The sequence below is a fragment of the Corvus kubaryi genome, unplaced genomic scaffold (assembly GCF_017639235.1).
Source record: "Corvus kubaryi isolate FWS band 111438036 unplaced genomic scaffold, C.kubaryi_AGA036_p1.0 64882, whole genome shotgun sequence".
NCBI classification, from domain to species: domain Eukaryota; kingdom Metazoa; phylum Chordata; class Aves; order Passeriformes; family Corvidae; genus Corvus; species Corvus kubaryi.
Window position 1 is genome coordinate 1,493 of NW_024581580.1, and position 27,205 is coordinate 28,697.

Below are 27,205 nucleotides of genomic sequence, written 5' to 3' on the forward strand. Positions count from 1 at the left end.
ATGCATATAGGGGTATTTTACCATTGATATACTTTCATTTCAAAGTTTCTCCCATAGGGAAAAAGAAAAAAAAATTGGTAAAGATACACAGCTGTTTATGGGAGTCCAGAAATTAATGTAGTTTCTAGGTTAGTGTTAAGTTTCTGCTTCCTGCTTCACTGGAACAGGCCCATATGCAGCCTTATCCAACTGTTCTTCTTTAGCCAGTGTTTTCTGCCTGTGATAGTTATACTACATTTGGAAATGAAATCAACTCTTCATTCTAGTGTTAATACCATTGTAGTTCTGTTTTCATGTGTGGCAGATTACCTTACAGAGCCAAGTTTAATGCATTTCTAATTAAAAAGAATCCAAACCAAACAGTATGATGTTACTTCACAAAGTTATCAAATTGTTCATCTTCTTATTTTCACAGCTCACCATGTTAAAACTGGGACCTGTGAAGTGGTGGCGCTTCACAGATGCTGCAATAAGAATAAGATAGAAGAAAGATCACAGACGGTGAAGTGTTCCTGCTTCCCTGGGCAGGTAGCAGGTACCACCCGGGCAGCTCCTTCTTGTGTTGATGGTGCGACTCCTTCTATTGCTTCCTCTTTGTGTTCCTAGGAGTTTTTGCTGGCTTAAGGTCATTAACGAGACCCACTCCATTACAGTTAACTATTTAAAGTAAGAGTAGGAAAGCTGCATTTTGAAGGGGGTGTCCAAGGTGAATGGGAGGAAGATGGAAAAATTAATTATTTGCTCTTGCTCTGTGGAAGTGCTAAACAAAATTATTAGATGCCAGTGAAAGAGGCCCCTTGAGACGCTAAATTTGATCTAACTAAAAGAGGATTCTCGGAGTTGTATGAAATTCACTTAATTAAAAGTGTTTATGCAAAACCTACATAAACATAATTTTTATGTGCTACAGTCTTACACCTAATTTATATATTTACCACACTGGAAAGAAACAAGCAGACAAACAGAACACGGTTCTGTTTTTAAATCTTTTTAGACCTACACTATTATTCCTATTCACAGTGCAATATTAGTGTCTTAACAATTCTGGTAGTCTCATATGTTTTATTTGGGAAAATAATAGCTGATTTTTCACATCTCTTTCTCTGAAAGAGTAGCAGGAATCACCCTTTACATGATCTCTTTAATGTTGATATGTTGTTGGCTGTCAGAGAAGCTGTAAATATGTTGTCATTGGGGAATAAATTTAATCAAGCTATGCTAGGCTATATTGTAGACCAAGCAAAAGAAGAGATTCTACTTAAAACTTTGAAATCTGGCTGAGCAAGATAAAAATGAGGTTGAAAAGAACTGCTGTGAAGAGATTGACTTTGAAACACATAGCACCTTTTGCAAATTGGAAACCAAATTTCTTATGAAGGTTCTGAGGTGGCTGAAAATTACAGACTAGATGTCACTCAACGTATTTCTAATGTATTCCTGGAAAATAAAAGAAATGTTGCAACATAATGATATATTAAAGTGTCCATTTCAACAAAATGCAAATATATTTGTTTTCTTCTCTTGTAGCTTCAATAGTGGAGCAGAAATGGTGGTGCCACATGCAACCGTGTCTTGAAGGGGAGGAATGTAAAGTTCTTCCAGATCGTAAGGGATGGAGCTGTTCCTCTGGGAATAAAGTGAAAACAACTAGGGTAGGTATGATACCAACCTGACATGTTACCAACAAGTTAAAAAAAAAAAGGTGCACAGGAAATTAGGTGCACAAAGAAGACCTAAGTTGAGAAGACTAAAGAAGCATGGGAAGACAGTTGTACTGGGATTGGACTCTCTGGTCCTGCACACTTTTCTCAGCATACTTTTCAATTGCTTGAACATAGTAAGCTGTGTGCCAGACCTTCTCAGGTAAGCACTGGGGATAGTAGAGTTGATCCCTTCAACTAACAGTAATGATCAAATGTGTTATAATCTAATATGTATTTCTCTCTGAAATCAGTTGCACAAAGTCTGTACACTTTGCTAAGCTCTCAGTTCACAGGATAGCAAACAAATGCATTTTTATCAGTTACATGGAATTATCACATTTCTGCATAGAAAGTGCTGAGTATGGTAAGCATTTGATGTGTCATTACAGTATGATCTGGTTCTTTCTATCTTGTGTGACTGGGATTTACTAAAAAGTTTTGACAGAGTTTCAGGGAGTTACTTTCCTCCATTTGACACTTTTCATATTATTGTTTCAAAATTATATTAACAGAAATATATTTGACAGTCATCATATACAATGCCTGACAACAAAGTAAACATCCTGCCATCTTTGCATTTTAGTGGCTAAGAGAAACAGAAGAAAAAAAAATTCTTCAGATGAGCACTGAACACACAAATTTCCTAAAACTACAGCATTGTATCTCAGCAGGGTCAACACAGTTCTTCATCAACATACAAAAGATCAAAATGTACTCTGAAGACACATATGCATGTGTTTAAGTATAAACACCTTCCCCCCTGCACCCCACCACACATACTCATGACTGATTTTTCTTTTAAGTATTTAATAGTTTGTAGTGTCAGTCCATAATGTGCTAGAGTGGTGTTTACTCTATGCAGGTGTTTGAGTAGCTACATAATTTTATTGAATTCTTCCTTGCATAGGCACTACATTTCTGGTACACATTGGTTGTGGTGAAATGTAGCATGCACTGACTGAATTATATTCCTTCTGTTCCATAGAGAGCTCTATGTGTCTCAGTTTCTGTATTTATAAGTCTCTAAAACATTTTGACATTCTTTGAAGGAAGGATGCTTCTTAAATGTTTGTTTTACAGTTCCCTTCCTGAATCTGCTTTCAGATGTGTTTCTTCTGAAGATAAACTTGATGGAATGCTGCCCACACTTAACTTTGTGCATGCCAATGCAAATCTGATTATATGCATGTAAAATGTATGTGCATGTATAATATAATCAAAAGGAACTAGACAGATACTTAATAATAGAAATAGAAATAGAAATAGAAAAAGAATTGTGTATGTTTTGAAATTTTTCCTGGTTACTACTACATGACACTATTAGTGTTACAGAATACTTGACATTTTATATGTATTGAGAGTGTTTAACAAAATGTGGACCTGGATTATATTTCTGTAGGAAAAAAAAGAGGTCACAAAAGGGGAAAAAATCAATTATGATTGCTTTGATGAAATTGCTTCTTAAAAGTTTGTCAGAGTATAGGTTTCTCTGCATTGGTTGAGGTTATGGAATTTTTTCTGGTGTTAGTGATCTAAAGAAGCCCAAGGCTCTTATCTTCAGGAGCTTATGCCTTTGTTGTGAGACTTTTAGGTTTGTCTCTTTGCAGCAGCTGGAATTTTCTTGTTCTCCTTGGTGGGGGCAGTCCTCAGGACTCATTTCATACCTCTTCAGTAATGATGCTTGGAAAAGCCAGTCATTTTTTATATTTGCTGTGATAAAAACTGATTCAGTATCATGGCTACCATAACCTGCTTACAGACCTAGCACTACTAAAAGGAAGTACTAGTCACCTTAAATCCCCACTATTTGTTCTGCTTTCTTGTTTGTCCAGATGTTGTATGATTTCCTCCTTCTTCCTTCATTTCCCACAGGGCTGCAAGGCTGTTTTGAGACAATAGCAAACTTGAATTCAAATTTCTGACTAAAAGTTGACCTAAGTAATTGAAACCAGGTCAGTGACAGGTGAATCAAAGTCTCTGTCTTTCAGGTACAGGGAGCTGTGATTTTAAGAAACATCATTCTGATGGTCAGTAAAATATATATTGCTACTGGAAATATGAGTGGTTCTTTGTGTTAGGAGAGTAGATTATTATCAAAGGACAAGCACTTTTCCTTAATATGTAGTTACTATTGTATTTTGTAGCTCCTCTTTCTGCTCCCCAAACTCTATATAAATAAAAGGAAAAATTCTAAATTGCTCTGTTGTTTCAAAACACCCACCCCCCTTTTTTTGAGAAAAAAACCAAAAAAACTGTACAGAGAGCCAGTATTAAGAAGTCATGAATAATAAGTTTCTGACTGTCAAATGAAATAAGCCATATGCAATTATCATGTATAATGTAGGAGCATAAAGAAAAAAAGGCAACTGAACAGCTTGGGCAATTTAAGTGGATTACAGAAAAGCCTTGTCAAGGCTTTCCTGAAAGGCAAAAAAAAAGTCTATCTTCACCTCAAAACATTTTCTGTAAGTTTGCCTCCTTCATGTGCCAAAATCCTAACCCAATTACCTGCTGAAGTACTGTCTGCTCTTCTACAGGATACCAAGTTCAAAGGTAGCACCTACGTTTCCACATCTCTTAATAGTTAACCTTTATGTTAGAAACAAAAACAGTAGAGGAAGGAGATATTTTGCTTGTCCACCTCTGTTTGCATTTTTAATCTCACTATTGTAAAAAATTATGATACTGACTTCCTAATACTTATGGTATTAGTCACTAAGTAAAAAGGGCAGATGAAAAATGGGAGACAACGAATTGGTTTTTTAAAAATGGGGTCTACGTGAGGTTTTACATTTTGTTCAGTTATAGAGATCTAATAAGGTCATACATGAATAATGAATTAGAAGTACTCAGAATTCAAATGTTAAGAAAACTAATTTGGAAATTATTTACCTTCAGAATACAAAACCAGGTATTGTTTTCCTAATTTGTTTGCATATTGGTGAGAAAAGGCTGATGTTAGGAATTAACCATAGAAAAGAACTGAATAGAGAGAAAAAGTGTGTATGAATCAGATGAGTACTGAGTTAACTTGTGTTGATTTAGAATTGACTATTTTGGGTCTATGTAGCCTGCAGGAGATGAAAGGGAAAAAAGCCAATGACAACTTAGGTAAATCAGTAATTTTTTTGACTTCATATAAAGAAATATGGGCTTGTGTTCCTGGGCGTAATACCACAACAATAGAGGATGTTCATGAATACATTAGGAGAATTATGAGATGATTATGAGCATAGCTGAGATTTTACCAGGCACACTTGGGCATTCTCTTCCAGGATGAGAAACTGTTGTGAAAGGAAACAATTGCATTTTTTTCCCACATGGTTAGTGTCAATTTTTGATACACAAAACCCAAAAATTTTGTCACATTGCCCTCTTTAAATGGGGACAAAAGTGGTTAAAAAAAGTGAAAATCTAAACTTTTTTTTTACATTTGAAATACTCTTTCTTCTTACAGCCTCTTTCTAATATAATTATTTTAGTTTCAGAAGTTCTCCTTGTTTCCTTTTTTTTTTGTTTCCTTTCTTTTCTTGCAATATAGGAAAATGTCTGTATTAAAAAAAACCTAATTTTTCCATCAGTTGAAAAATATATCTTTATTATGTATAAAACTGACAATGACATTTAAAAAATTCTCTGAGTTTATATCAAACAGATGAACCCTTTACAAAGATGGAAAACTAACATTTTGCAGTCAGATAACAGCTGAAGAGAAAGAACTAAATATTTCTCTTCGTTATGGGGTATATTCCACATCAGTTCTCTCTCTCTGTATAGGGCATTTCCCTGGGCAGATCTAGATGCCAGGCTTTATTTGTAATTTTAAGAACAGTACATTGCCTGCTATCTCTACCAAACAGGCAGACTTTACATAAGAGCACCAGAAGGTGCACATAATCTGTATGAAAGTGCATGTTGCAGTGCCTCCTGGGGTCCCAGTTCTCCAGGCATCCACCCTCGGACTAGCCTGCAACATGTAATGGTTCCTAGGTGCCTCATAAACCTGTTTGCCTTTCCTGCAGAAATTAGAGAAAAAGAACAAGGTAAAGTGCTGTATCCCAGGTCTCATCTTGAGATTCTGGAGGTGGAACATGACTGAAGAAGTGTGTACTTGCTCCAGGCAGTGGGACAGTATTCCTGGGCTGATATTTTATGAAGATGTAGAGAAATGTGCATTGGTATTTGTTACGATCCTGTTTAAACCCAGAAAAGCAAAGCAAGCTAAGTCTCTGGGCATAAACCGGAAAGAATTTAGAAGGTTCAAAATATCCCCAGAAACGAGATTAAAACCAAATGAGGTTAGGTGTTGATGCCAAAATATTGATGTATTTTATTTAAGAGTAGAGAGGCAAAGAGAGGGGAAGAGAAAAGAAAGAAATAGAAAAAAGAAGTGTGCGTGGGGGGTGGGGGAACAGGGAGACGTGACAGGGGTTAGATGGAAGCAGATCACCCATCCAAGGGTCCCGATGACATCTCGTTGCTCCCCTCCATCTGATCTGCTGGTGGTCAGGGTCCCCTGCTGCCGTGGCCACGCCGCTACATGCTGCCACGCGCCATGCCACGCCGCCACACCACACGCCAAAGAGTACAGAATCCCATGGATTAATATACACTTCGGGCCAGGTGGGAACTCCCACGTGTCTTTCTTGCAGGGGCGAGCTTGACACTGTCCCCTGCAACACTGAGGGTCTGTTGCATCATCTCTGGTGCAGGGTCTGGGGACCCCTTTGAGGGGGGCCCCTGTGATGGGCCATGTCACCCCTTCTGCTGTGGATAAGCTTCCCCCCCTTCCCCAGTGAGGACCCCTCAGCTGGGCTCCTCTGCACAGTGGAGGATGGGCAGTCACGGCACCTCTGACCAGAGGCTTTTCCAAGATACCCAAAGCCTCTCCTCCCTCCACCCCTTGGTTCGAGGGTCCGTTCGAGCCTGGCAGCTGATAGCCCTGGGGCTGTGGTCTCCACCTTGGAGGTGTTAAGTCTGTGCTCCGTGAATGTCCCCAGCCCTGAGTTGTTACTTTATCTTATCTTCATCAGCGAGCAGTGTCAGGCCTCTGTCAGGGCCCCATTCAGGGTGTGGGAGTCTTCTCTGCAGCTTTTGGAATACCGTTTTAAGAGTCCTTTAAGAAAATGTTTAAGTCATAAAATATAATATTTCAGTCTCTGACAGTATTTTTCATGAGAAAAAGTATAGAATAAAATAGACTATTTCAGTTGAAAGGAACCTACAATGATCGTTTAATCTGGTGACCTGACCAATTCAGGGCTGACCAAATTAAAACATGTAAGTAAGGAGGTTGTTTAAATGTCTCTTAAACAATGATAGGTTTGGACACCTTTCTAGAAAGCCTTTCCAAAGGTTCTTAGTGTTCAGTCTAAACCTTCCCTGGTGCAGCTTTGAACCATTGCACAGTAATTAAATGGTACCTTGTCCTCAAGCTTTTAATTTGATTTGGTAGAATTGCTTGTGGAATGAGGCATAATTTAACACTGACTTCTGGTTAAAATATGTGGGGTAGAATTTACTGGACTTTACTTGGATTAGGACTCTCTAGAGTGAGACAACTAGCCCAGGCTCTGGACTGTCTTTTCAGTTTTAGATAGAATTGTTCAGTTCCAGAGGACAATTGATTTTGTTCTAAGGTAAGTCAGATGAATTGTCTTCTGGAAGTGCTTATGTCTCTCACATAACCTAAAGGAAAACTACCTTGACTAACTTAGCCCCTAATGTTTAGATACTCAATATTGAATAGGAAGCAACTAGCTTAGATAATTTAGTCACTTTGATGTGGTCTTCAGCAGGAAGATGACCACAAAAACCCATTCATTCCTTGTCAGTTTGGGAAGCTTTGGACTTTGACCACTATAAAATGCAGTATATTAAAATAGGAGTTTAAAAAATGTTCACAGTCTGAAGAGACACAGCTATGAGCTAAATCAGTGACTCATACTGTGATGAGCAACGTCCAGTATCTACTACTCACTAAAAGTTGGCAACAGTGCATGTTCTTTAGGAATTGTTGGTGCAATACCAATACTAATAATATAAATCAACAACAGCAAAATAGTCAGGTACATAGCAGATATTAATTATTAACCTCTGAAAATCTCTAGAAAATGAAAGTGAGTAATGTTTTCCTATAAACAAGTGAAAGTATTTTCAGCCAGGTTGTAAAGAGCTATTGTTTGGAAATGACCATTCAGCTTCTGGAATAGCTGAGCACCCACACTTTTAAATGGACTGAAGGAACTGCAATTGTTGCTCTGAAAACTGGCTAAGATTTTTTAACATGTGGAGGAAAGCACACTGCAGAACAGAAAGAAATCAATACCTAGCATATTACTATGTAACTGTATGCCAAACCAATATCAGAAATAGAGTACTGCAATAAAATAAAATAAATATTACAAGGGCAGAAAGAAATAACAGAGAAATATGACAGGGCCAAAAAAATATCTATAGTGAGTATATTCATCTACATTCCAAACCCAAATCTGCATTCCAAATCAATACCAGAGATAGACAACTGGTGTGAAAAGAACAGAAATATTGCCAGGATGGTGAGAAATCCATACTGAAAGTGTCTATACATTCAAAAACAATATAGGAGAGAGCCTGAAGTCAGTTATTTGTAATATTCCTATTTATCTAATTTTACATTATGGCATCCAGAACTTAAAAGAAACTCAAAATTGAGTAAGATCCTTGGAAGAAGAGAAAGTGTACTGTCCAAACACACCAACTGGCTGCACATGAAACCAAACTGTGTTCAGTATGTGCATCCCACTGCTCTCAGTCAATGTGGTTTTGTTGCTATCTATAAATACTGCTTACATTTTTACTCTATCTCCTCTTTCTCACTTGCAGATGCTGTGTTGTTTCTAAATTAATTACAGCTGGTGAGAGACAGCAATTTTATTTATGTTTCAATTTATAAAATATGCTGTTCATAACCCTTTTAGCATAAGCAATGAAAGCATCTCTGTTTGGTACCTTTGCATTTCAATGGGCTACTCAGATTCCCAGTATCAAGAGGCAGCATAAAGTGGTGACTAAACTACTACCAGTGCTGTCATAACTGCTGCTTGAGTAAGACAGCACAATGCAAGAGAGCTAAAATGCGTCTGGATATGAAAGGAAAATGGCATTTTTCTTGTAACTGAGCCTGACCTAGCGTTAGCAATGCAGTAATGTTAGTTGTTGGTCTGTACTTCTCCACAGAAGCAACAGATCCATAGGCTCTTTAAGTGTTACTCTTTTCTCTGCCAAAGTTAAAAATAAATCTGTAATAGCTTCTTCCCTCATGTCTTTGTTGCTCTTCCTCATCCAGGTTTTTCAGAAACAGCAGTAGTAATGATATGCAATTAGAAAAAGCAGAAATTCATCATCTAAATACAATGTATAGGCTATTCCAGGATGTTTCCGATAGGCCAGATGTATGGTAGTTGGGGTCAGTGAGTGCTAATAAGGCAGTGTATTTCTCACATGGCATGTTTTACAGTGTAAAACTGCTACTAACTTGCATCACATAAAAAAATTTGCCTTTTGTTTTGACCGCTGTGAAATGTGAAATAATTATAGGATGGATCAATGATCTGCCATATGTCAGGTACAGGAAGTGTTTTTCTAATATTATATAAGGGGTTATATAACTGAAGAAACCACCTCACTGTAAAACTACTCTGTTCCCCTGCCTTACTTCAGAGCCTCTCTGTATAGACTCCTCAGTTCCTACTTTAATTTCAAATGTAGATTTATAGGAATAATGTACATATACAGTGGCCAGCAATACCTTGTGGTTCATAAAAATGATGTGATTACAATATAAGTGAGTGCACAGACTATAGCAAAATACTACCCGTGGTAAAGAGTGATTGCACTTATGACAGCCTCTTTGTTGCTATGGTATCTCTTTCCATGCCTTTGGCTAATCTGTCACTAGGAGAAATTTGCAGCTGTCTCAGCATGTTTCTCATTGCTAACTCGGAGACTGCTGTATCTAACCTGTCATTAAAAGAGCAGTAAGTGGTATGCATATATTTTCTAAGAATAAATACAAATTTTAGGGGGCAAATGAGCTGGTAATGGAAATATGATTACATTCTCTAGGATCAAGCAGGATTTTTTTATTAATCAGTAATTATCGTTTTGATCTAGCATCACAGTTCTTTCATTTTAAAGCTTTGTATTTTTTGTAGGGCACCTAAATGCTAATCTTTTGGGACACTTGGACATTTTGATGAAAGTAGGTAGCATGCCAGCCAACACATGTTAAAAGGAATCATCAGTATTCAGGGCTATGCAATTCACTGATTTTCCTAAAAATAGCCTTTATATACCAAATTTGCTTCTTTAATGTGAAGTTGGTGTGCCTAGTTCTATCCTATGTAAAGTTGCAAGTCTCCCTTCGACAGGAGCCTAGGCCTACAGGTTGAAGATGTTCATTTGTGATCAAAGAAATCTAGACAAGTCATGGTCCTTTCCCCAAAAGCAAAAGTACTCTAAAATACCTACAAAAGACTAGTCGTGGAATAAAGGATTAAAGGAAGAAATGTTGTGGTGTGAAATGCTGTAAGCAAAGTCATAGACTGAAAGGCCAGTAAAACTTGTTGGGCAGGTGAGGATAATCCAAACATTTGACTCCCAAGACACTTTCAGTTTCAAATTTTGTTTAGTTCTGTTCTGACATTATCCCTATGGATACTGAAATTAAGAATGAAAGTGAGTAACATCAAAAGAGAGAATGAGTTAAAGGCAATATTCACAGGTACAGATCTTTTGAAAAAAGGGAGCCTGATTATACATTACATTGCTGTATCTATCTGTCAATACACTGAGTCTGGTCTCAAGATATTTGGAGAGGTAATCTAATTTTTTTTTGTGAGCAGACACACTGTGAAAATCATGAGAAATGAAATCTTTTGCAATCCCTTCATCACACTCACAGTGTTAGTAATATATGCTGTAGTTTATGCATTTTTATTGGGGAATACTTTTTCCAAAGGTAAGACTGCAGCTAGGATGCAATGTAAAACACCATTTTAGCTTCTGCAGAACCTGAACATTGACAGAATTACACTGAAATCAAAGGAAACTATTTCTGCAATATTTCAAGAAAAATGCAAATAGATTGCAGTTGCATGTCGTTAATTACTAATCAGTGATTTTTGCAACCATTACTTTCTTCCATGTGCAAATCCTCCAATTCACCTGTCCAGCCAAGATGTTTTCTGCCTTTGTCCCAAAAGATTCAACTTGTGATTTATTTTTTTTATTCTTCTGCCTTGTCCTTTGCTGGTGTGTTTGAGATATTGACCTCATGTCTGAAGAATAATTTTCTGCCTCTGTGATGGAAAATAAGAACAAGTTCTTAAGGCCGTTTGTTAATGACTGATTTTTTTCACTTCTCCATGAATTTCCACTTTTCCAGTGTCCTGACACCAAAAGCGAAGATGTTTCCACTTCCATTTGCAGCTTCATTCTGTCAGTCTCTTTGCCATTCACAGCTGTGCAAGAAGGGCTCTTTGAATATCTAGTAGTCCTTTTAAATTTTCTTGGAAAATTTTTTTCAGCTTCTAATATCTCAGAAGTTACCATACAAGAAGATATTCAAATGCCAGTATCGTGTGAGTCATGCTGACACGCTCTAAAACTCACTTCTTCCTTGTCTCACCTTCCTTTTTAGTCTGTAGGGGCTTCTTTGCATCATTTCTGCAAGTCAGAAATGATACATTTCGGGTCAGAGAGACTGTGATGTTCTGAAACCTCACATTATCTGCTGCCTAAACAGCTGCACGCAGAATTTTTGCCTCTTTCCCTGGGTATTTGGCACAGGCTTCACAAATTCTGCATCACTGCTTAGTTGCAGAAATGTATGAGGGAGTGGAAAAGTGGCCCTCAATTGCTCAAAAGGTAATACTTTTAGTTCTTCAAAATAACATAGTTTTCTTGTTGTATTTCCTTACTCATGAGGACTGATTATAGAAAACATCAAAAACACCCCCTTGTCTCAGGTCTGCTTTTCTGCCTTCTGTTAGGGAAGGAAATAGATAATAATCACTCTCAAGTGGTTATGGAGAGTCAGACATACAGAGCGTTCTGAGCCTACACAGTCGCTGTTGGAGGAGTGAACAATTCTCAAACCAGTTGAAATCAGATTACTCAGATATTATTCCCTTGCACAGCAAAGTGAGCATGGTTGTAAATCGTAAATATTTCTCCCTAAGAATGATGAAGATAGTCCCATCCTTAGTGAGATCTCTTCAAAATGAAGAAAAAGTTCAGGCAGGAATAAGTGGAAAATTGCTGCCTATGACTAAATTAATAAAGAAGACAATCAACGTAGAGTTAATTTCCATGAGAATTTCAAAATTGTTCATATTTGTCATGACTTGTAGTTTATTCCTTCTTCCACCCCAGTGAACACCAAGTCAATTTCAGGAAAGACACTACTGCTGTGTATAGAGAAAATACTCCTAAGGATTTTCCATGTTCTATAAAATGGACTCTGAGCTTTCTTCTACTGCATTATTATGCATATACTATGCATAATACACAGATGACCCCTTCTCAGATCTTACAGTCCTGATTATCATCCATCATCTGTCATATCTGCAGTGATAAATGCCATAGAGCTCTGAAGTGCAGATTCTGTGTGAAGCTACAAAATATCCAGTTCATCAGGGCTTCTTTTCCTGATGAAACCTGTAAAATTATGTTCGCAAGACCGAACACAAGTTTGTCTCCAGCTTATGAAAATCAATGGGAACTCAAGAAAACAATGGATTGTGTCTAACCAACATGAATCTACAAACTCAGCAGTAATAGATCTGAGAATTTTAATAGAGATGCAGTTTTTTCTCTTCAGGATGAAGAACATCAGAAGATAATTTACTGATGCCAGCCAGAAGAACTCGCTTCTTCATCCTGAATTCAAGCTTTATGGCTTAGGAACATGTTCCTGCCAAAGGAAGACCAAAGGACTTTATCTTTGCTCATGCTGTTCCTAATTCAGGCAAATGCACTCCAAAATCAGATTAGTTGTTCTAGAAATTGGAAAGCTCTCTATCCTGACTCCTTGTCACTTTTTCAGAGTGACCTTGGAAAATGCAACTTTATCATCTGCAAGGCATCATTCCAATTCCACTTGCTAATAATTATTTTTCATTATCCTCAAAGTACAAAAAGGAACAACAGACTTTCTTCTAGAACGCAACCTGAAAAATTTGAAGCTTATTACTTGGAAAACCAAGTCCTTTTTTGAAGGTCATTCAGGAAATTGCCAGAGTCCTTTTTCTTTCTTGCAACCTTAAAGTACATCATTGGTACTTACATTCCTGAAATTTGAAGGCAACGACCTCTTCTGAGCCTTTTGGTCTTTCCTTCATTACTTGAGATTTTAGAATACCAGTGTCTAATTGCAGTTGGCTTCCTTGAGTCATTCATACTTCCTTTGTCTTAGGCTACATTCTATTTAGGAGATAATGAGAAGATGCAGACATGAAGAGAACTTGACAGGTTCTATTAGAAAGACAAATTAAATGAATACCACAGCAGGTTCTTAGAACTCCTAGCATTCATTTTTAGCTTTGACATGATACTTCTTTTCTGTGTACTGTGAAGTTCAAAAATAGTATCCAGATGATCCTGAGTAGAGAGGTGTTATAGGGCGTTGTAACTTTCACCGGGATGTCTCCATAATGCTCAAGCAAGTAAACATTTACTTATTAAGCTGACAGTACTAGTTGTTCTTTTCATCTCTGACCAAGATGACTACAAATATTAGCTGGGAATCAGCAACCACAATCTTGACTATGTCTTAGTGAAAGAGATTTTATGTGTTATTTTCCTGGGTAATGAGAAATCCTTCTTATTGTTCATCTATGACAGACTCTTCCTTTTTCACAGTTCTATTAGGAGTTGAGAAAAGATGACAGGGATTTCTCATATTCCTTCAAATCTGCCACATTTCTTCTCTTTCTTATCTGCACTGGAGTGATGGCATGATGGGTACTCATACAGGAGAAAGTTAAAATTAGATTTCCTTGAAATAATTTTATATTCTCTGAATGGGTACCCACTACTCTGTCAGTACCCATTACTTAGGCTAAAATTTCTCCAAGCACAGAAAAGTCTTTTCTTCCTGTGGAAATTCTAAATAGATGAAAAGAGAAAAGAAAATTATCAAAGGGTTTCAAGTTGATGACTGATTCATTGTTTTTAAGCATTCTTTTCCAGCCTGGATATTGGGTCTGCTGTTTTCTAACTTGTTTTTTAGTTGTCTTATATTCCCTCAGCTGTGGCAGTACTCCTGGAGCCAAATGTGAGTGCAGTTCCTCAAAATGCCAGCAGTGGAAGCTGGTAGGCAAGTGGGGAAAAATCACCAGAGGAATCTCTGAAGCTTGGGACAAAGGCAGAAAACACATCAGTACTGCACTAACAGAACAGCAGGTACTCTTATAGAGAAGATAAAATTACAGGTAAGGAAATAATTTACATTTCTATTTTGAACTTTTCCAAATGGCTTGTTACTCTCCATTCCAAATACCAGGAAAAAACCCAACAGCATAAAATTTGAAGAAGAAAAAGGTCTCAAATTTGAGCAACTTAGGCTACCTGATTTTTTTAGTGGGGATAATCTGAAGTTCAGTCTGACCCCATTTCTGGAAAAATATATTACAAGGTGAAAATCCTTTATACCTGTTAGACAATTTAAAACCTCAATGTAGTTTTAAAACAAGGCTGGGTTTAGTTTTTTTAAAATTTGTTTTGCTTTTTCATATTTAGAATGTAAACATAGGAAAGCGCTTGTTGTAGGTTTTCCTTTCTGATCAAAAACAAGTGTAGGCTTTTCTTTAGGTAAGTGAATGCAGATAACGTCAAAGACAGAAGGACTCTGTTCCCATCTCTCCATTTCCACTTCCTGACAGTTGAAAGGCTAACATGACCCTTTATTATGCTTCAGTGTCCTCATATGTCGAAAGGAAAGAGTTTTTTTTTATCTCCCACTTGGGATGGTTAGGTGGGATAAGTGGTGTAGAAGAGAAAAGAATTATGTTTATGTAATTAATTGTCTTGCAGTCTTTTATGCCGCCATGCTGCAGTTCCACTATGGAGTTGTGATCACCATAAAAACCTCAAGAGGATATATCCTTGTCTGAATCGCTGCTGTTATTATCTGTTACAGAAAGTAAAATAAGGTTTAAGTCTTCTTTTAATATAAAACTGTTGTCTGTAAATGAAACATTCTGTTAAAATAATTCTACCATAAACTCAGTTTTCTACTGAGTTACAGAAACATTGAGAAAACTAGGGTATGTTCAATATAGTGGCATAACCTTTTGGAAGACAGTAATAATGAGTACAAACGAAGGACTAATGAATTGGATTTAGCCTTGATGTAACTCATATGTCTTCATCAACTGTTCATTATCATAATTGTCCCAGTGAGTTGTACCAAATAATTTTATTTTGTAAACTATCTAGTTCAAGGAAATATGAACACAGGACCATATTAATTTGTTCCATAGTATTCAAATATGTAGAGATTTTATTTAAGGAAGAAATTACTGAAGTTCTGAGTTTAATCTTGTATACTTCTAATGAACTGCAGCATGAGATTTAAGTTAAAAAGGTTAAGAAAATAAAAGAAGAAGACTTAAAGAAATGTTGGTGATCTTTTGAGATGCTGTGCAACCCTTTTCAGAAGCAATCATTATCGGCAGGTCCAAAATCTACCTCAAATATTTAGATAAGGAACTATCTGTCTGAATTGAATATTGTCTTTTGTAATGTGTAATGTGTCATCTGTTATTTTATGGTGTTTCCTGTAACCTTCTAATTTTTTTTTTTTTTTTACTTTAAACATATATGAGAAGAACACACTCAAAACTTTCATTTTGAAGGAATTGTCTTCTGACTTCATGACTCCTTTCTGTACCACAGGTCTATGCATGGACTTATTCTCAAAGAACTTTTTGATTCCTGTTTTGTCATACTTAAATATTGCTGATATACTTTAAAAAACTAGTGTAATCTATCAGTTTCTATTGCTTTTTGGTTTGCATTTGAGTATGTTTGGGTATTTTGAAGACCGTGCACTTTTCCAAAAGAATTTTCTCTAATTCTGAAATTTGTTTTTCCTGTCATTTTGTATTTTTCCTTGTAAGTTTAAAAAATATTCCAACTATCCCAGTTTTGTTTTTTGTAACTAATTTCATAACAGTGTAGTACTTGACATGTGTTTGTTTCTTAGGCAAACGTGTAAAATTCCTGAAGTCCGAATGGAGAAGTAGAGAAAGGAGGTTTCTGCTGTGCCTGATGACAATTTTTGTTTTTTCCACACACAAAAAATATTCTGGCTCCACGTTGGAGCACTAGTTGTGATGAATCCTAGTCTTGATTGGATTCTAAGGAAGGGCCAGAACGTTCGTTGAGGAATAAAGAGTCAAACCACTCCAGAAAATGTGTTCCAGCCCCGGTTTATTACTCACAGAGCAGCAGGTGTGTACAAATTCAGGTTTACATAGTATTAACAGGAATTGTTGTACCTTACTCCTCAATGTAGTTGCTTAGTTTGCTGTAGACACAATTGCTGGAGGGTGGTTGGAGAGACTCTGATTGTGCTCCTAAGCAGCCTCAGAGTGTTACTTAAGTGTTTCTAGGAGCATTAAAATATCTTTTTTCACACACCTGAGTGTCAAAGGTAGACCCAGTTGGTAAACTTAAGTCACTCACTCTCATGGGAAAACAACAGATGCTCTGGAGAACAGCACTTGGAAAAGAAGTCCATCTTAGTACATTCAGTCTGGTGTGGCATCTGTAGTTGAAAGCTCAGTATCCCACACTGAATTACTTAAATTTCAGAAAAAAGCTAAGAAATGGGTATTTCCATTATATTCCTAAGATAGGCTAGAAGTTGTCTATCTATCTTAAAGCTGTGTTAAAGATTAAGACCTTTATCATTTACAGGAAAATATGCCATGCTCTGAAGTATTTTTCTTTTACCTACTTTTCTAGTCCTACCTTTGAGATTATTTGACGTAAGGGGAAAGCTCAATTTACATGTGGAAGATTTCCAAAGCATTTTTTAGTTTCAATTACAATTTTTAACACTGATTGTCTATCTCTCCACATTACCACCAAAAATCTCCTGCTGAAATCCTTAAGAGCAGTGGGAAATAAAGGAGTACAGAGTTATATTTCAAATGGCATTGCATGAAATGAATTTTCAAAATGTTTGTCTCTCTATAATGGAAGTCCTAAACACAGGAGCTATCACAAATGCAGCTCCGATTAGTCACTATGAAATAAAAATACAAAAGAATTATAAGGTTTTAGAGTCTTATGGTTATTAAAGGCCTGGGAGCCTTTTGAGTCATGTACTGGGAAATACTCATTTCAATTAATAAAATGAGCCAGTCATAGCTCCTGAAGGACAAACATGAGGATCTAGAATTCTAAATTGCTTAACAACAGGCTTGGGAATGCGTTTAGATAAATACTTTTCATACTGTAGTGCCTAAAATAAAACTAAGGGAACAATTTGAAGCTCTTGCATCTTTAAATAAAAAGTTAGGTAGGGTCAAAATTTTATAAACAGAAGTGAAACATTTGACTTGAAAAAGTGTCTTCCAATATGTAACCTTCTCTGAAGGTAATTAAATCCATATAGTTATCATTAAATATCTGTTTTTCAGACTGCTCACAAGTCACTCAAATTTTGCCTTTTATCAGTAGCGCAAGTCAAAGAGCCATCTGTAATACTAAAACAAGGGCCCGTGCTCTAATTAATGGTTCTCTGTTGCAGTTCCCTTCAAATGTGCTTGAGTCACCTTCATTCCTCAGGTTTATGAAATGGTTCCTCCTGCCTCCAGAAACTTAGTTATCTAGCAATAAACACCTAAATCCACACCTGCCTACTGTAAAGGGCATATGCATATAGAAGCCCTATTGCAGAAAGGTCCTTAACACCTTTTTGTCCACTTTCCTCAATTCATTGGAACATAAATTACAGGATTATCCATCTGTGAGGAAATTGTGAACCTGTCTTTTGTTAACATTTTCAAAGTACTTTGGATTATCACTAGTACAACATAGTAGTATTAGAACAGAAGCATTTTCCAAGCTTACAAGCTGAACTGTTTCAGTGCATGAACATGCACAAGTGGTAATGCAAACCGTCATTTGCTTTCATAAGCCATGTATGAATGATAGTGCATGGCAAACATGCTGTATGGATTTTAAAGTTCCAGTAAATAGTGTGCTTCCATCTGTTCAAAAGATTCATTTCCAACCTCAGAGGGCCTGAGTGGAAAAAATGCACTGGCAGATGTTTGTTTCTGGTTATTGTGCCCTTCTGGTTTCTACATTGTAATATTTACATTAAGTTCTTACTACTACAGCAAAGTTATTTATTTTCTAGAAAAATATGACTGATATAGCCCGCCCAATTTCATTCCTCTTTAGGAAAGGTTTGCTAAAGAATCACTTTGTTCACCATTTTTTAAATTTTTTGTGGTCTTTTGCATACAGTATAAGAAAGACTACAACAATTAGGACACAAAATGAACAGAAATATACTGCATAGAAACAAGGGCTGTTCTGGTATGGCATTGCTGTCTTTTCTCCATGACTTGGACGACAATCCATAGCTAGGCACTTCTTCAAGCCATTCCTTATGGCTTGTGTCATTCCCTGTATTTAGCTTATCTCATGTTGGTCATCAAATAAATTTGTGAGACCCCTTTTATTTTTACTTCAAATCCCCATACCATTTTTGTTTCCCACAGGCTTTTAATATTTTAGAGAAAAATGGAAGGGGTGCCAAGATGACTTTGTCTCATGAAGTTCCACGTAGCTTAGGGTGAGCTATTAACTGCTTTCACAAAAAATAATTTCCTTTCTGCGTCTTATGTATCTCAGCAAAAAAAGAAAAGAAAAGAAAAAGCCTGAGAATGCTTAGGTGACACAGCCTATGACCACACACAATCCTATATGGTTGATGGAACAGTTTTAATTAAAAAGAAAACTTCCTTTATGAAGTACTTTCTTTGGAGAAAACCTAGAACAGAGAGTCCATCCATGTGGAATCATCTGTTGAAGCAAAAAACATTGGCTTAAAAATTTTACCTTTTCTGCTTTTGCATTGATACATAGTCCTGTCTTCTCTCCAACTCTCCTCACCCACTGAAATCTCTTCTTTACTGTGCATGGCGGAAAAGAGAGAGAATTAAATTGCAAGGGGACATATAAAAAAGCAAGTTGCTAACTTTCAAGTGCTTGACTTTGCAAACTCAAGAGCCAGTTTTCAATATGGATTTTGTGTATGGTTTATGATAAACACAGAAAAAACTCAAAAAGCTGCCAGTCAAAAAATAGTAATGTACAATTTGTGTTATGAAATGTTCCAGAACACACTTAATTTCAATATAACATATATTGTTACCTATTTTTTTCTAACATTATTAAATAATAATTAATTATGTGCCTAATTTTGGATATATAAGCTATTCTGTAGTTAGCTAATGATTTGTTTTATATATATATATATATAAATATAAATATATTTATTTCTCTGAACAAACAGAAGACTTTTATTATACCTAATTGTGGTTCTGTAACTTTGATGTTTAGGTGCATGAATTTAGGGAGAAGGGCTTTACTATTCAGGGAATATTCACTCAGCCATTCTTTATATCCTATAGTCTTGATTTTTCTTCCTTCCTCTTCTAAGGCAGAAGAAAGTCCTGAGTAAAAGTATCAGACTTGGTTTTTATTGAGAATCTATTCTAATGAAATAAACAATATTATCTGCTGTATTCATCCACTGTGTGGATTTCACAAGTGAGGATATTTTTCACCCATTGTGAGCAGCACTGGAATGGAGGTTGTCCAGAAAAATCTCTTGAGGCTGGTAGCTTTTCTAATGTGATGTCATGAGATCTTTTCATCTCTGGTCCATTCTGCATTACCCTGGCAAAAATGTTTTACCCAAAGACTTAGTTTGTTCTGAACATTTAGTGAGCAGAATAATGTGGAAACCTTCAGGTGCATTTAATTATATATTGTTATGTTAAAATAAAGCAAGTGAGTCTACATACAATTACAGCCAATTTACAGCAGCCACTCACTAATTTAAATTAAAAAGTCTGCAACTGCAGAGTAATTATGCTTTAATTGCACATTTAGGACAAGAAAATGAAGAGAATCTAATGTGGTATATTTATGATATAACAATGATGTGAAAAAAAATTATTAGTATAAAAGAGTAATTGTGTTCCAAGAATGAACAAACTAATTCAAATAACACCTAGGATGCTAAAGGTTTAATGTACTTTTCTCATTTGTATTGTTAATTTTCCATACATATTAATTATTAACTGAAAACTTGATTTGCACCTATTTACAGTTCTCTAAGGACTTTAAAGATCAGACACATAGTGTTATTGGTCCCTCTTTTCCTATAAAGGCCTTTGGCACAATACTTTAATACCTTACCTCCCAGACACTTAAATTAAATAGCATTTACTATATCCAAAATTAAGCATTTCTGGGAATACCATCACTAGGTATTAGCTAAAATTTCGTTGCTTCTTTATGAGACTGCCTTTAATATCCAAGAGGTTTATTCACTCCCTGATGTGCATGGTGTATGGATAGATAGCTTCTATTAATGTTGACGTGCAATCTATGCTTGCACATAACAGGTATTACCATTTTACACAGAGGCAAATGTGGACCATATAGGTATGTCAGTGACATAGACTAAACACATAGAGCAGAAATTTGAATGGCAATCTGCTTTTTTTCTCATTTTTATCACCTATTTAATTTATGTAACAGTGTATGTTGCTTTCATGGGGGTATTTGCACCACAGGGTTGTAGTGCTAGGTGGGGGGAGCAGATAGGCCTGCAGATTATGATTCTACTGAGTTTTTTTGTGACTGAAAATATATTTGCACTTCCAAACAGCCATGTAACTGAGCAGTCATGTACCTGCAAAAATACTGGGTTTGCTAGCTTCAGTTTATCACCTTAGCCCAGGCATGGCAGAGCTGGGTGTAACAGAAATAATGCAGCACAGGATAGTTGGGGTTGGAAGGGAACTCTGGAAGTGGCACTCCCTGCCTCAAGCAGAGCCATCTATAGCCACGTGCCGAGGACCAGACGGCTTTTGAGTATCTTCAAGAATGGAAGATCCACAATCTCCCTGGGCAATCTGTGCTAGTGCTCAGTCACCCTCACAGTAAAAACCTTTTTCCTAAGAGGGAACTGCCTGTGTTCTCATTGTTTCTTGTCCTGCTGCTGGGCACCACTTGAAGAGAGTCTGGCTTCATTTCTTGGCACCCTTTCTTCACATATTTGTACACATTGATGAGATCCCCTCCTGAGCCTTCTCTTCTCCAGGTTGAACAGTTTCAGTGCTCTCAGCCTTTCTTCACATGACATGCTCCTATGTCTTATTCACCTTCGTGGCTCTTTACTGGATAGACAGATAGGTAGACATAGATATAGATATATAGACATGTATCACAAATGAAGTCAATAAAAATCCAGCTGTGGATAGTATCAGAAGATGTATATTTTACCTTGTGTAGCTCAGTGGCACCTGGTTCCATGAATAGAATTCCAGCTTGCTACAATGAAGCAAAAAATAAATAACAATAAGACGGTGCATCAGCCTTTTGAGCTTTGGTGCAAGGCACAGAAACATGTTGCCTGACTTTTAAATTAATTCTTTATTATTTTTTCAGGCAATCTTCTATTTTAGAAGGGGCCACATGAGGCTGTTTCCAACAGCAAGACCAAAGCGAAATAAAAGCAGGGTAATAAATAAGCCCATGTATCATAAAAATCACAAAGCACAATTTTATTATTGCCTTAAGTGCAGTTCCTAGAAACAACTCTGTGGAGAAGGCAAACTGAAGCAATGAACTCCTTGAACAGTCTGTTTAATATTCTGTTTGTTCTACGTTTATGCTCTGCAGAGCTGACAAGAGCTATATGCAAACAGTTTTGCTGAGAGCAAAAGAATCTTCCATTAAGGAGCATGACCCTTCTCTCTGTGATCAAAATGAAAAGCATATGCCCCTTGATGCCGCAAAGTGTTGTGGCCATTCCAATGAGTTGTTCCTCAAGCCTTGGGAAGCTGTTCCCTGACACAGTTTGGTATTAAAAGGTTACGTGATGATTAATTGTATCCACTGACACAGCAGAAATATTCCTCAAAGTTATGTTTCTTTGATATGACAGATTTTTTTCTTCTAAAGTTTAAAATCTAAATCAGTTAGAGGCAAAATCCAATTATTGTGAAGTGCTTTGTCTCCCACTCTTTCTCTGTGGTCCTTCTGTTTCACTCTTGTTTCATGTTAGGCTGGGTGAAACAATTCTAAATTAAATCCTTGATTGTTTTGTACTTTGTGAATAAGAGGACCTCTATCTCTTTCTAATTTGTGTGTGAGTTTTGTCCTGTTTCTCCACTAAGTGATTATTTCTTGCTAAGATGCATTAAAACTTTAACAGGACATTTCCTTTTCCAACCTAAATGATTCTATGATGTTATGATTTTTTTGTAAAGAAGCATGCAAAGAATGGAAGAATACAGCTCCAGTATCAGTCACTGTATACTCAATGGCTCACATTTTAAAAGCAAAGCTGTCACCACGCAGAATTTTTTTAAAAACCAAGAAAAGAATAACAGAAAACAGAAATTTGTGGGTTGGTAATTCATGATTTTATCATATTTTTAGGCATGGTCACATTTCAAGTTCTCCTTGTCAAATCCTATTCCCACAAAGCACTTAAACACACAATTTAAGTTGAGGAGCAATGCCATCTAATACCATTGGGTTTTATTCACTTATTTAAAAACAGTCTAAAGAGCTTTGCTGGACAGAGATCTTACATTTCAGTTTCAGTTTCCGGTACTTCGGAAGTAGATTCACTATGTCCAACTTTGATTTTCTGATTTTCTTTTTCTTTACAGGTAACCTGATAGCTAAAGAGAAATCAAGCCAGTCTCAAGGCTGATAACATTAAATACAACACACAGGAATTTCATTCCTCCAGGCAATCCTTGAAGTGAAATTTTATACTGCTGGGGTGTATCCTTCAGAATCAATTGTTTCAATGAGAACCTGGCTTGTAATCAGCAACAGCCTTGAGATCTAAACTACTGGAAAGTTATTTTGAACTTCTGTGTCACAAATATTTCAACTGATTGAACTGTGTACACTTGTAAAATTGCACTTGCTGAAGGAATTTGCAGCTGTAATCACAAGCTGATATTCTAAAGGTGCAGAAAAGCAGCAAACTTTTGGGTTCTCCATTGCAGATCAGTGGCTTTTCATCTTGATGAAGTCAACCTCTGAAATGTATTGGATCTTTCACTTTAAAATGATCCCTGGTTCACTCTTCAGATTGCTGGTGGGACTGCACACTGCTTTAATTAAATTTCTGTTGCAGAAATTGTCCTCTGGCATGGCGCAGTTTTAGACATTTTTATTTGTGTTCTAATCTTGCAGCTCTCAAAGGTACATATTTCAACATCTTGAAGTTGCTTTGTTATAGGAATGGAATTATATATCCATTGTTAATAATTATTGTTGACAAGTAATAGTTATCTGAATACATCAGTCATATTAGAATGTACAGTCAAGTTAACATGTTTTTCCCTAAGGCTAACCAACTACTGCAGCTTAACAGTTAAAGAAAGTAGTGGTCAAAACTCAATTACCACTTTCATTATAAGGCATTTTATATCTTTAAGATATACATTTCCATTTAGTTTGAAGGAAATGGGTGTTCCCAAAATGTGCTTTACTTTCCTAACCTTTAATTCATTTAAATTAATGGTAAGCAGTCAATTACAGCATTTCATCCCTTTTTTTATAAAGGTAGGCAGGGATGTAAATGAGTTTTGCAATTATGATATTGGATGGTAATCATTCAGAATTTTTGTCTTTTTATTAAAAAATAAAATCTCTTGCTTGAACCTAAGTACTGATGGATGCTTATGTAGATCTCTGCTCAGTCTGTTTGCTATAAAGGAAAAAAGTCCTAATGCTCTCCCAGATTTACCTAGTTCATGGGTATTTTGCTTGCTTACAGTCATCCAATTCAGATCTGACCCTTGCCAGAATTTCATTTTCTTTGTTTTGTATTGTTTTGTTAGAAATTCTTGAACTTTGCAATGTGCTGTTACATGAAAGAAATCCTCAATATTTAAAGGCCTTAAACGTCTTTGAGCTTTTTTCTAAGTTATTACAGAATGTATAATTTTATACTTAATATATATTGTACCATCTGTAATGTTGATACAAAAGAAATTTGGCAATTTCTTTTAGTGACACTGCCTAAACATACTGACTAGAGGGGGTTCTGACTGTATGCTTTGGTGAATTGAAATGAAAGCCACACACACTTAATGGTAGTCAAAAATATATAGAGGTAAGCTTATTTAAGTCCTGTGTGGTTACCAGACACAGCAAACCAAAAAAAAAAAAAAAAAAAATAGAAGGAAATTATTTTAACTTTACAAGCCATTGATGTGGCTAGTTTAGTTATATATTATGCTCCATGATGGATGAACACCTTGGAGTGCTCTGCCTGTAGCCCCTGCTGTTCACTGTAGCCCCTGCTGTTCCAAAACCATTTCATTACCTCTGCTCTACTATTGCACAGGAGAGCTTAAATAAAATAAATGACTGTTGGGAATAAAATTGAGAAGTATATTCTATCATTTTGCGGGGAAATAATAAAAAAAATGTTGACAGAAAAAGATCTTATTTTCTGATTAAAATTTAATTAGAATAAACTGTTTGTAGCAGAAACTAGGTATCTTGGTATTTTAGGATGGATTAGTATTATATGGATTTGTGCTAACAGGTTCAGAAGGGAAGGTAGCATCTTAAAGAGGTTGTCTGGGACAGTGCAAAGTATAAATGTGCTGTTTTGTAAAATCTGAATATGGCCTCTATTTGGTCGAAAAGCTATATCATGCTTCTCAATACTTGTTTTCTTTGTTTCCTTGTTCTTAAACAGCTCTGAAAATACTGTATTATATACAAGTGTAACACATGCATACCAATAAATGAAAATAAATGGATTTTCAAATATACTGAATAGATTATCTGCACTAGATAAATGTTGTGACTATTCATAGCAAGTGAATAAAATTGTAATATAAAATAGAGTTCCCTGTATGGATGTGCATTTTGGAGATCTATTCTGTTTACTCATGGAACAAAATAATTTTTTAGTGAATAAGAATCTCAAAGGTTATATTAACTTTATATTTCTTCAGTAGAGCTGAGAATACCTCCTACCACTTTGAAATGTCCTTTTTGAAAGGAACTGATACCTATGGCAAATTCTGGTGGGTGTACTGTTGTTTTCAGGTCAGACTGAGTAAAATTTTTTTCTTCCCAAAATGTGAATCCTGAAAACTTATAATTTAGATGTTTTAAGTAGCAACAAGACGTGATAGACAATCCTGAAAAAGTAATGTTTCAGGTTAATTTGTGGAACTGTTTAAAAGAAAAATGAAAAAGCGCCCTTTTATCAGATGTGCTTGTGCAGCTTGAAGCAAGATGGGAAGCAAGCAGGTTTGGTGCTCCTTTGAAAACGGAGTACAGGTGACTGGATCAACTATGTGCATTCATGTTGTAGGCATGTGAATTGCTTCAATTAATCATTTGTTCCTTATATACTACTTTCTAGATTATTTCATCTGATTACAAAAGTGATCAGGCATTATGATTAGAGTTACCCTTCGAATTGAATAATCATCAAGAACTCTGAACTGCAGAATATACATTTCAGTTTTGCAGTTCCAAGTGGCAGTGCATTGAGAGGGAAAGAAAAATCACAGCTTTGTTCATACCTTTCACAGTTAAATGTATTGGATCAGTTCAACAAAGCACAAAAGGAAATTCTGATAAGAATCTTAATGAAAAAATATTCTATATCAGATCAATTAAATCTAAAATAGAGCTTAAAAAACATTCAAGTCTAGATCTTGCTTGTATCTGGTTTATTGGTCATAATGAACCTTTAAAACAGCACTGCTGCAGATACCACTGTTGCTACCTATAAATACAACTATTGTGCTATATATATTAAATTTTTGTATTTATCCTGTGTCTTTTAAGTCTTGTCTCCTTCAGCTCTGCCTAAAAATGTTACTGGTGTAGCATTTCAGTAACTTCACCAAACTAATGCAGCTCTGTTTTGAGCAGAATCTATATGCTTTAAGAGTGCATCAGATACATTTATTTTGAAACTAAAAAATCTGATATAAAGCATTTTATTGTGTTAGATTTCATAAAAATATATGCAGTGGTTTTTTGCTCATTAAAATTGTGCAGCTGGCTTTTATAATTTCTAGGTAATGCATGGAAGTCTGTAACAACAAAACAGAAATATGTGATTGGCATCCTTTTCTGTTGATTCACTGTCTCCTCCTTCATGCCTCAAATTTTACACATCTGTTGTTCACAAGGATATTGGCAAAGAAAAGGAGCACAGTTTTGATTTGCAAGAGAAGTGTTGGCTTAATTTCTAGTTTCTTTTTGCCAAACCTGTGACACCTGAAGGATCTGATGCAATAAATGATTTCTCATGGATTCAGTGGTCTTAAATTGATAATAAGAATTTCCTAATCACTTTGTCTTTATAACACAGTTTGTATCCTGATAAACTTTTCTGTTTATTCTTTCACAGAATGAGCAAATATTTCCAGATTACATCTTTGATCTTGTTTCTGTAGGAGCTTATGTAACTTTTGGACACTACTTTACAGACAGTCATTGCAAATATTTTAGTAAAAATATGGCTGGTATTTTTGTATCTTCTGTATTCATCTATACTACAGAAGAGGTTGTATATGAAAAGGTTGAACTTCCCACAACTTTGTTTTGACAGATGAGATTACAATTGAGATGAGACTACAAGTGTTTTCAATGTCTCTTTATCCAAAACTAACTTAAGACTGGTAGGAGGGCCACTGATGGTGACACTGGAAACTCTTGTATAAGGGAGTGACAGTTCTTTATCAGACTGCTGTGAATAGGATGCCAGGAGAGTCAAACCACTGTAGTATGGTTTCATAACCAGAGATGTAGGTTCGGGGGAAGTGGATCCAGCATATGACCACAGGGGTACAGTCAGCATCCTGAACCTGAGGCTGTGGGGGTGACAGGAGGACCGTAGACCAGTTCTCTGGGGTGGAGGAAAGGTCTGTCTTGTGTCTCTGGGATTTGCTCCAAAGCCAGATTACAGAAATGGCAAGGCACCTTGTTGATTTCAGTATGGTTTGGATAAGGCCTTCAGATGCAGATGAATGTTCAGTCTTTTGTTCAGAAAATTCTGAATGAGCAAATTAATTAAAGTTCACATGTTCAAGTTAATGGTTAAAGAAATTAGTCTCTATTTTCACTATTTCCTTGCAAGTATACAGGGCAACCTGTGTAGCAATTGGAAGAGAAATCCAGTCATTCCTTGA

The 27,205-nt window shown here is 36.2% G+C and overlaps 1 protein-coding gene across 1 annotated transcript; it reads left to right on the forward strand.

Moving 5' to 3' along the window:
* Nucleotides 1–347: 347 nt before the first annotated feature.
* Nucleotides 348–26,327, forward strand: LOC121672722 (chemokine-like protein TAFA-2; the record flags this gene model as incomplete). The annotated part of the gene is made up of 5 exons (XM_042045502.1): nucleotides 348–568; nucleotides 1,528–1,652; nucleotides 13,978–14,179; nucleotides 15,955–16,202; nucleotides 22,688–26,327. Coding segments are annotated over 3 exons (433 nt in total), but the record flags the coding sequence as incomplete, so codon positions are not given.
* Nucleotides 26,328–27,205: the final 878 nt, after the last annotated feature.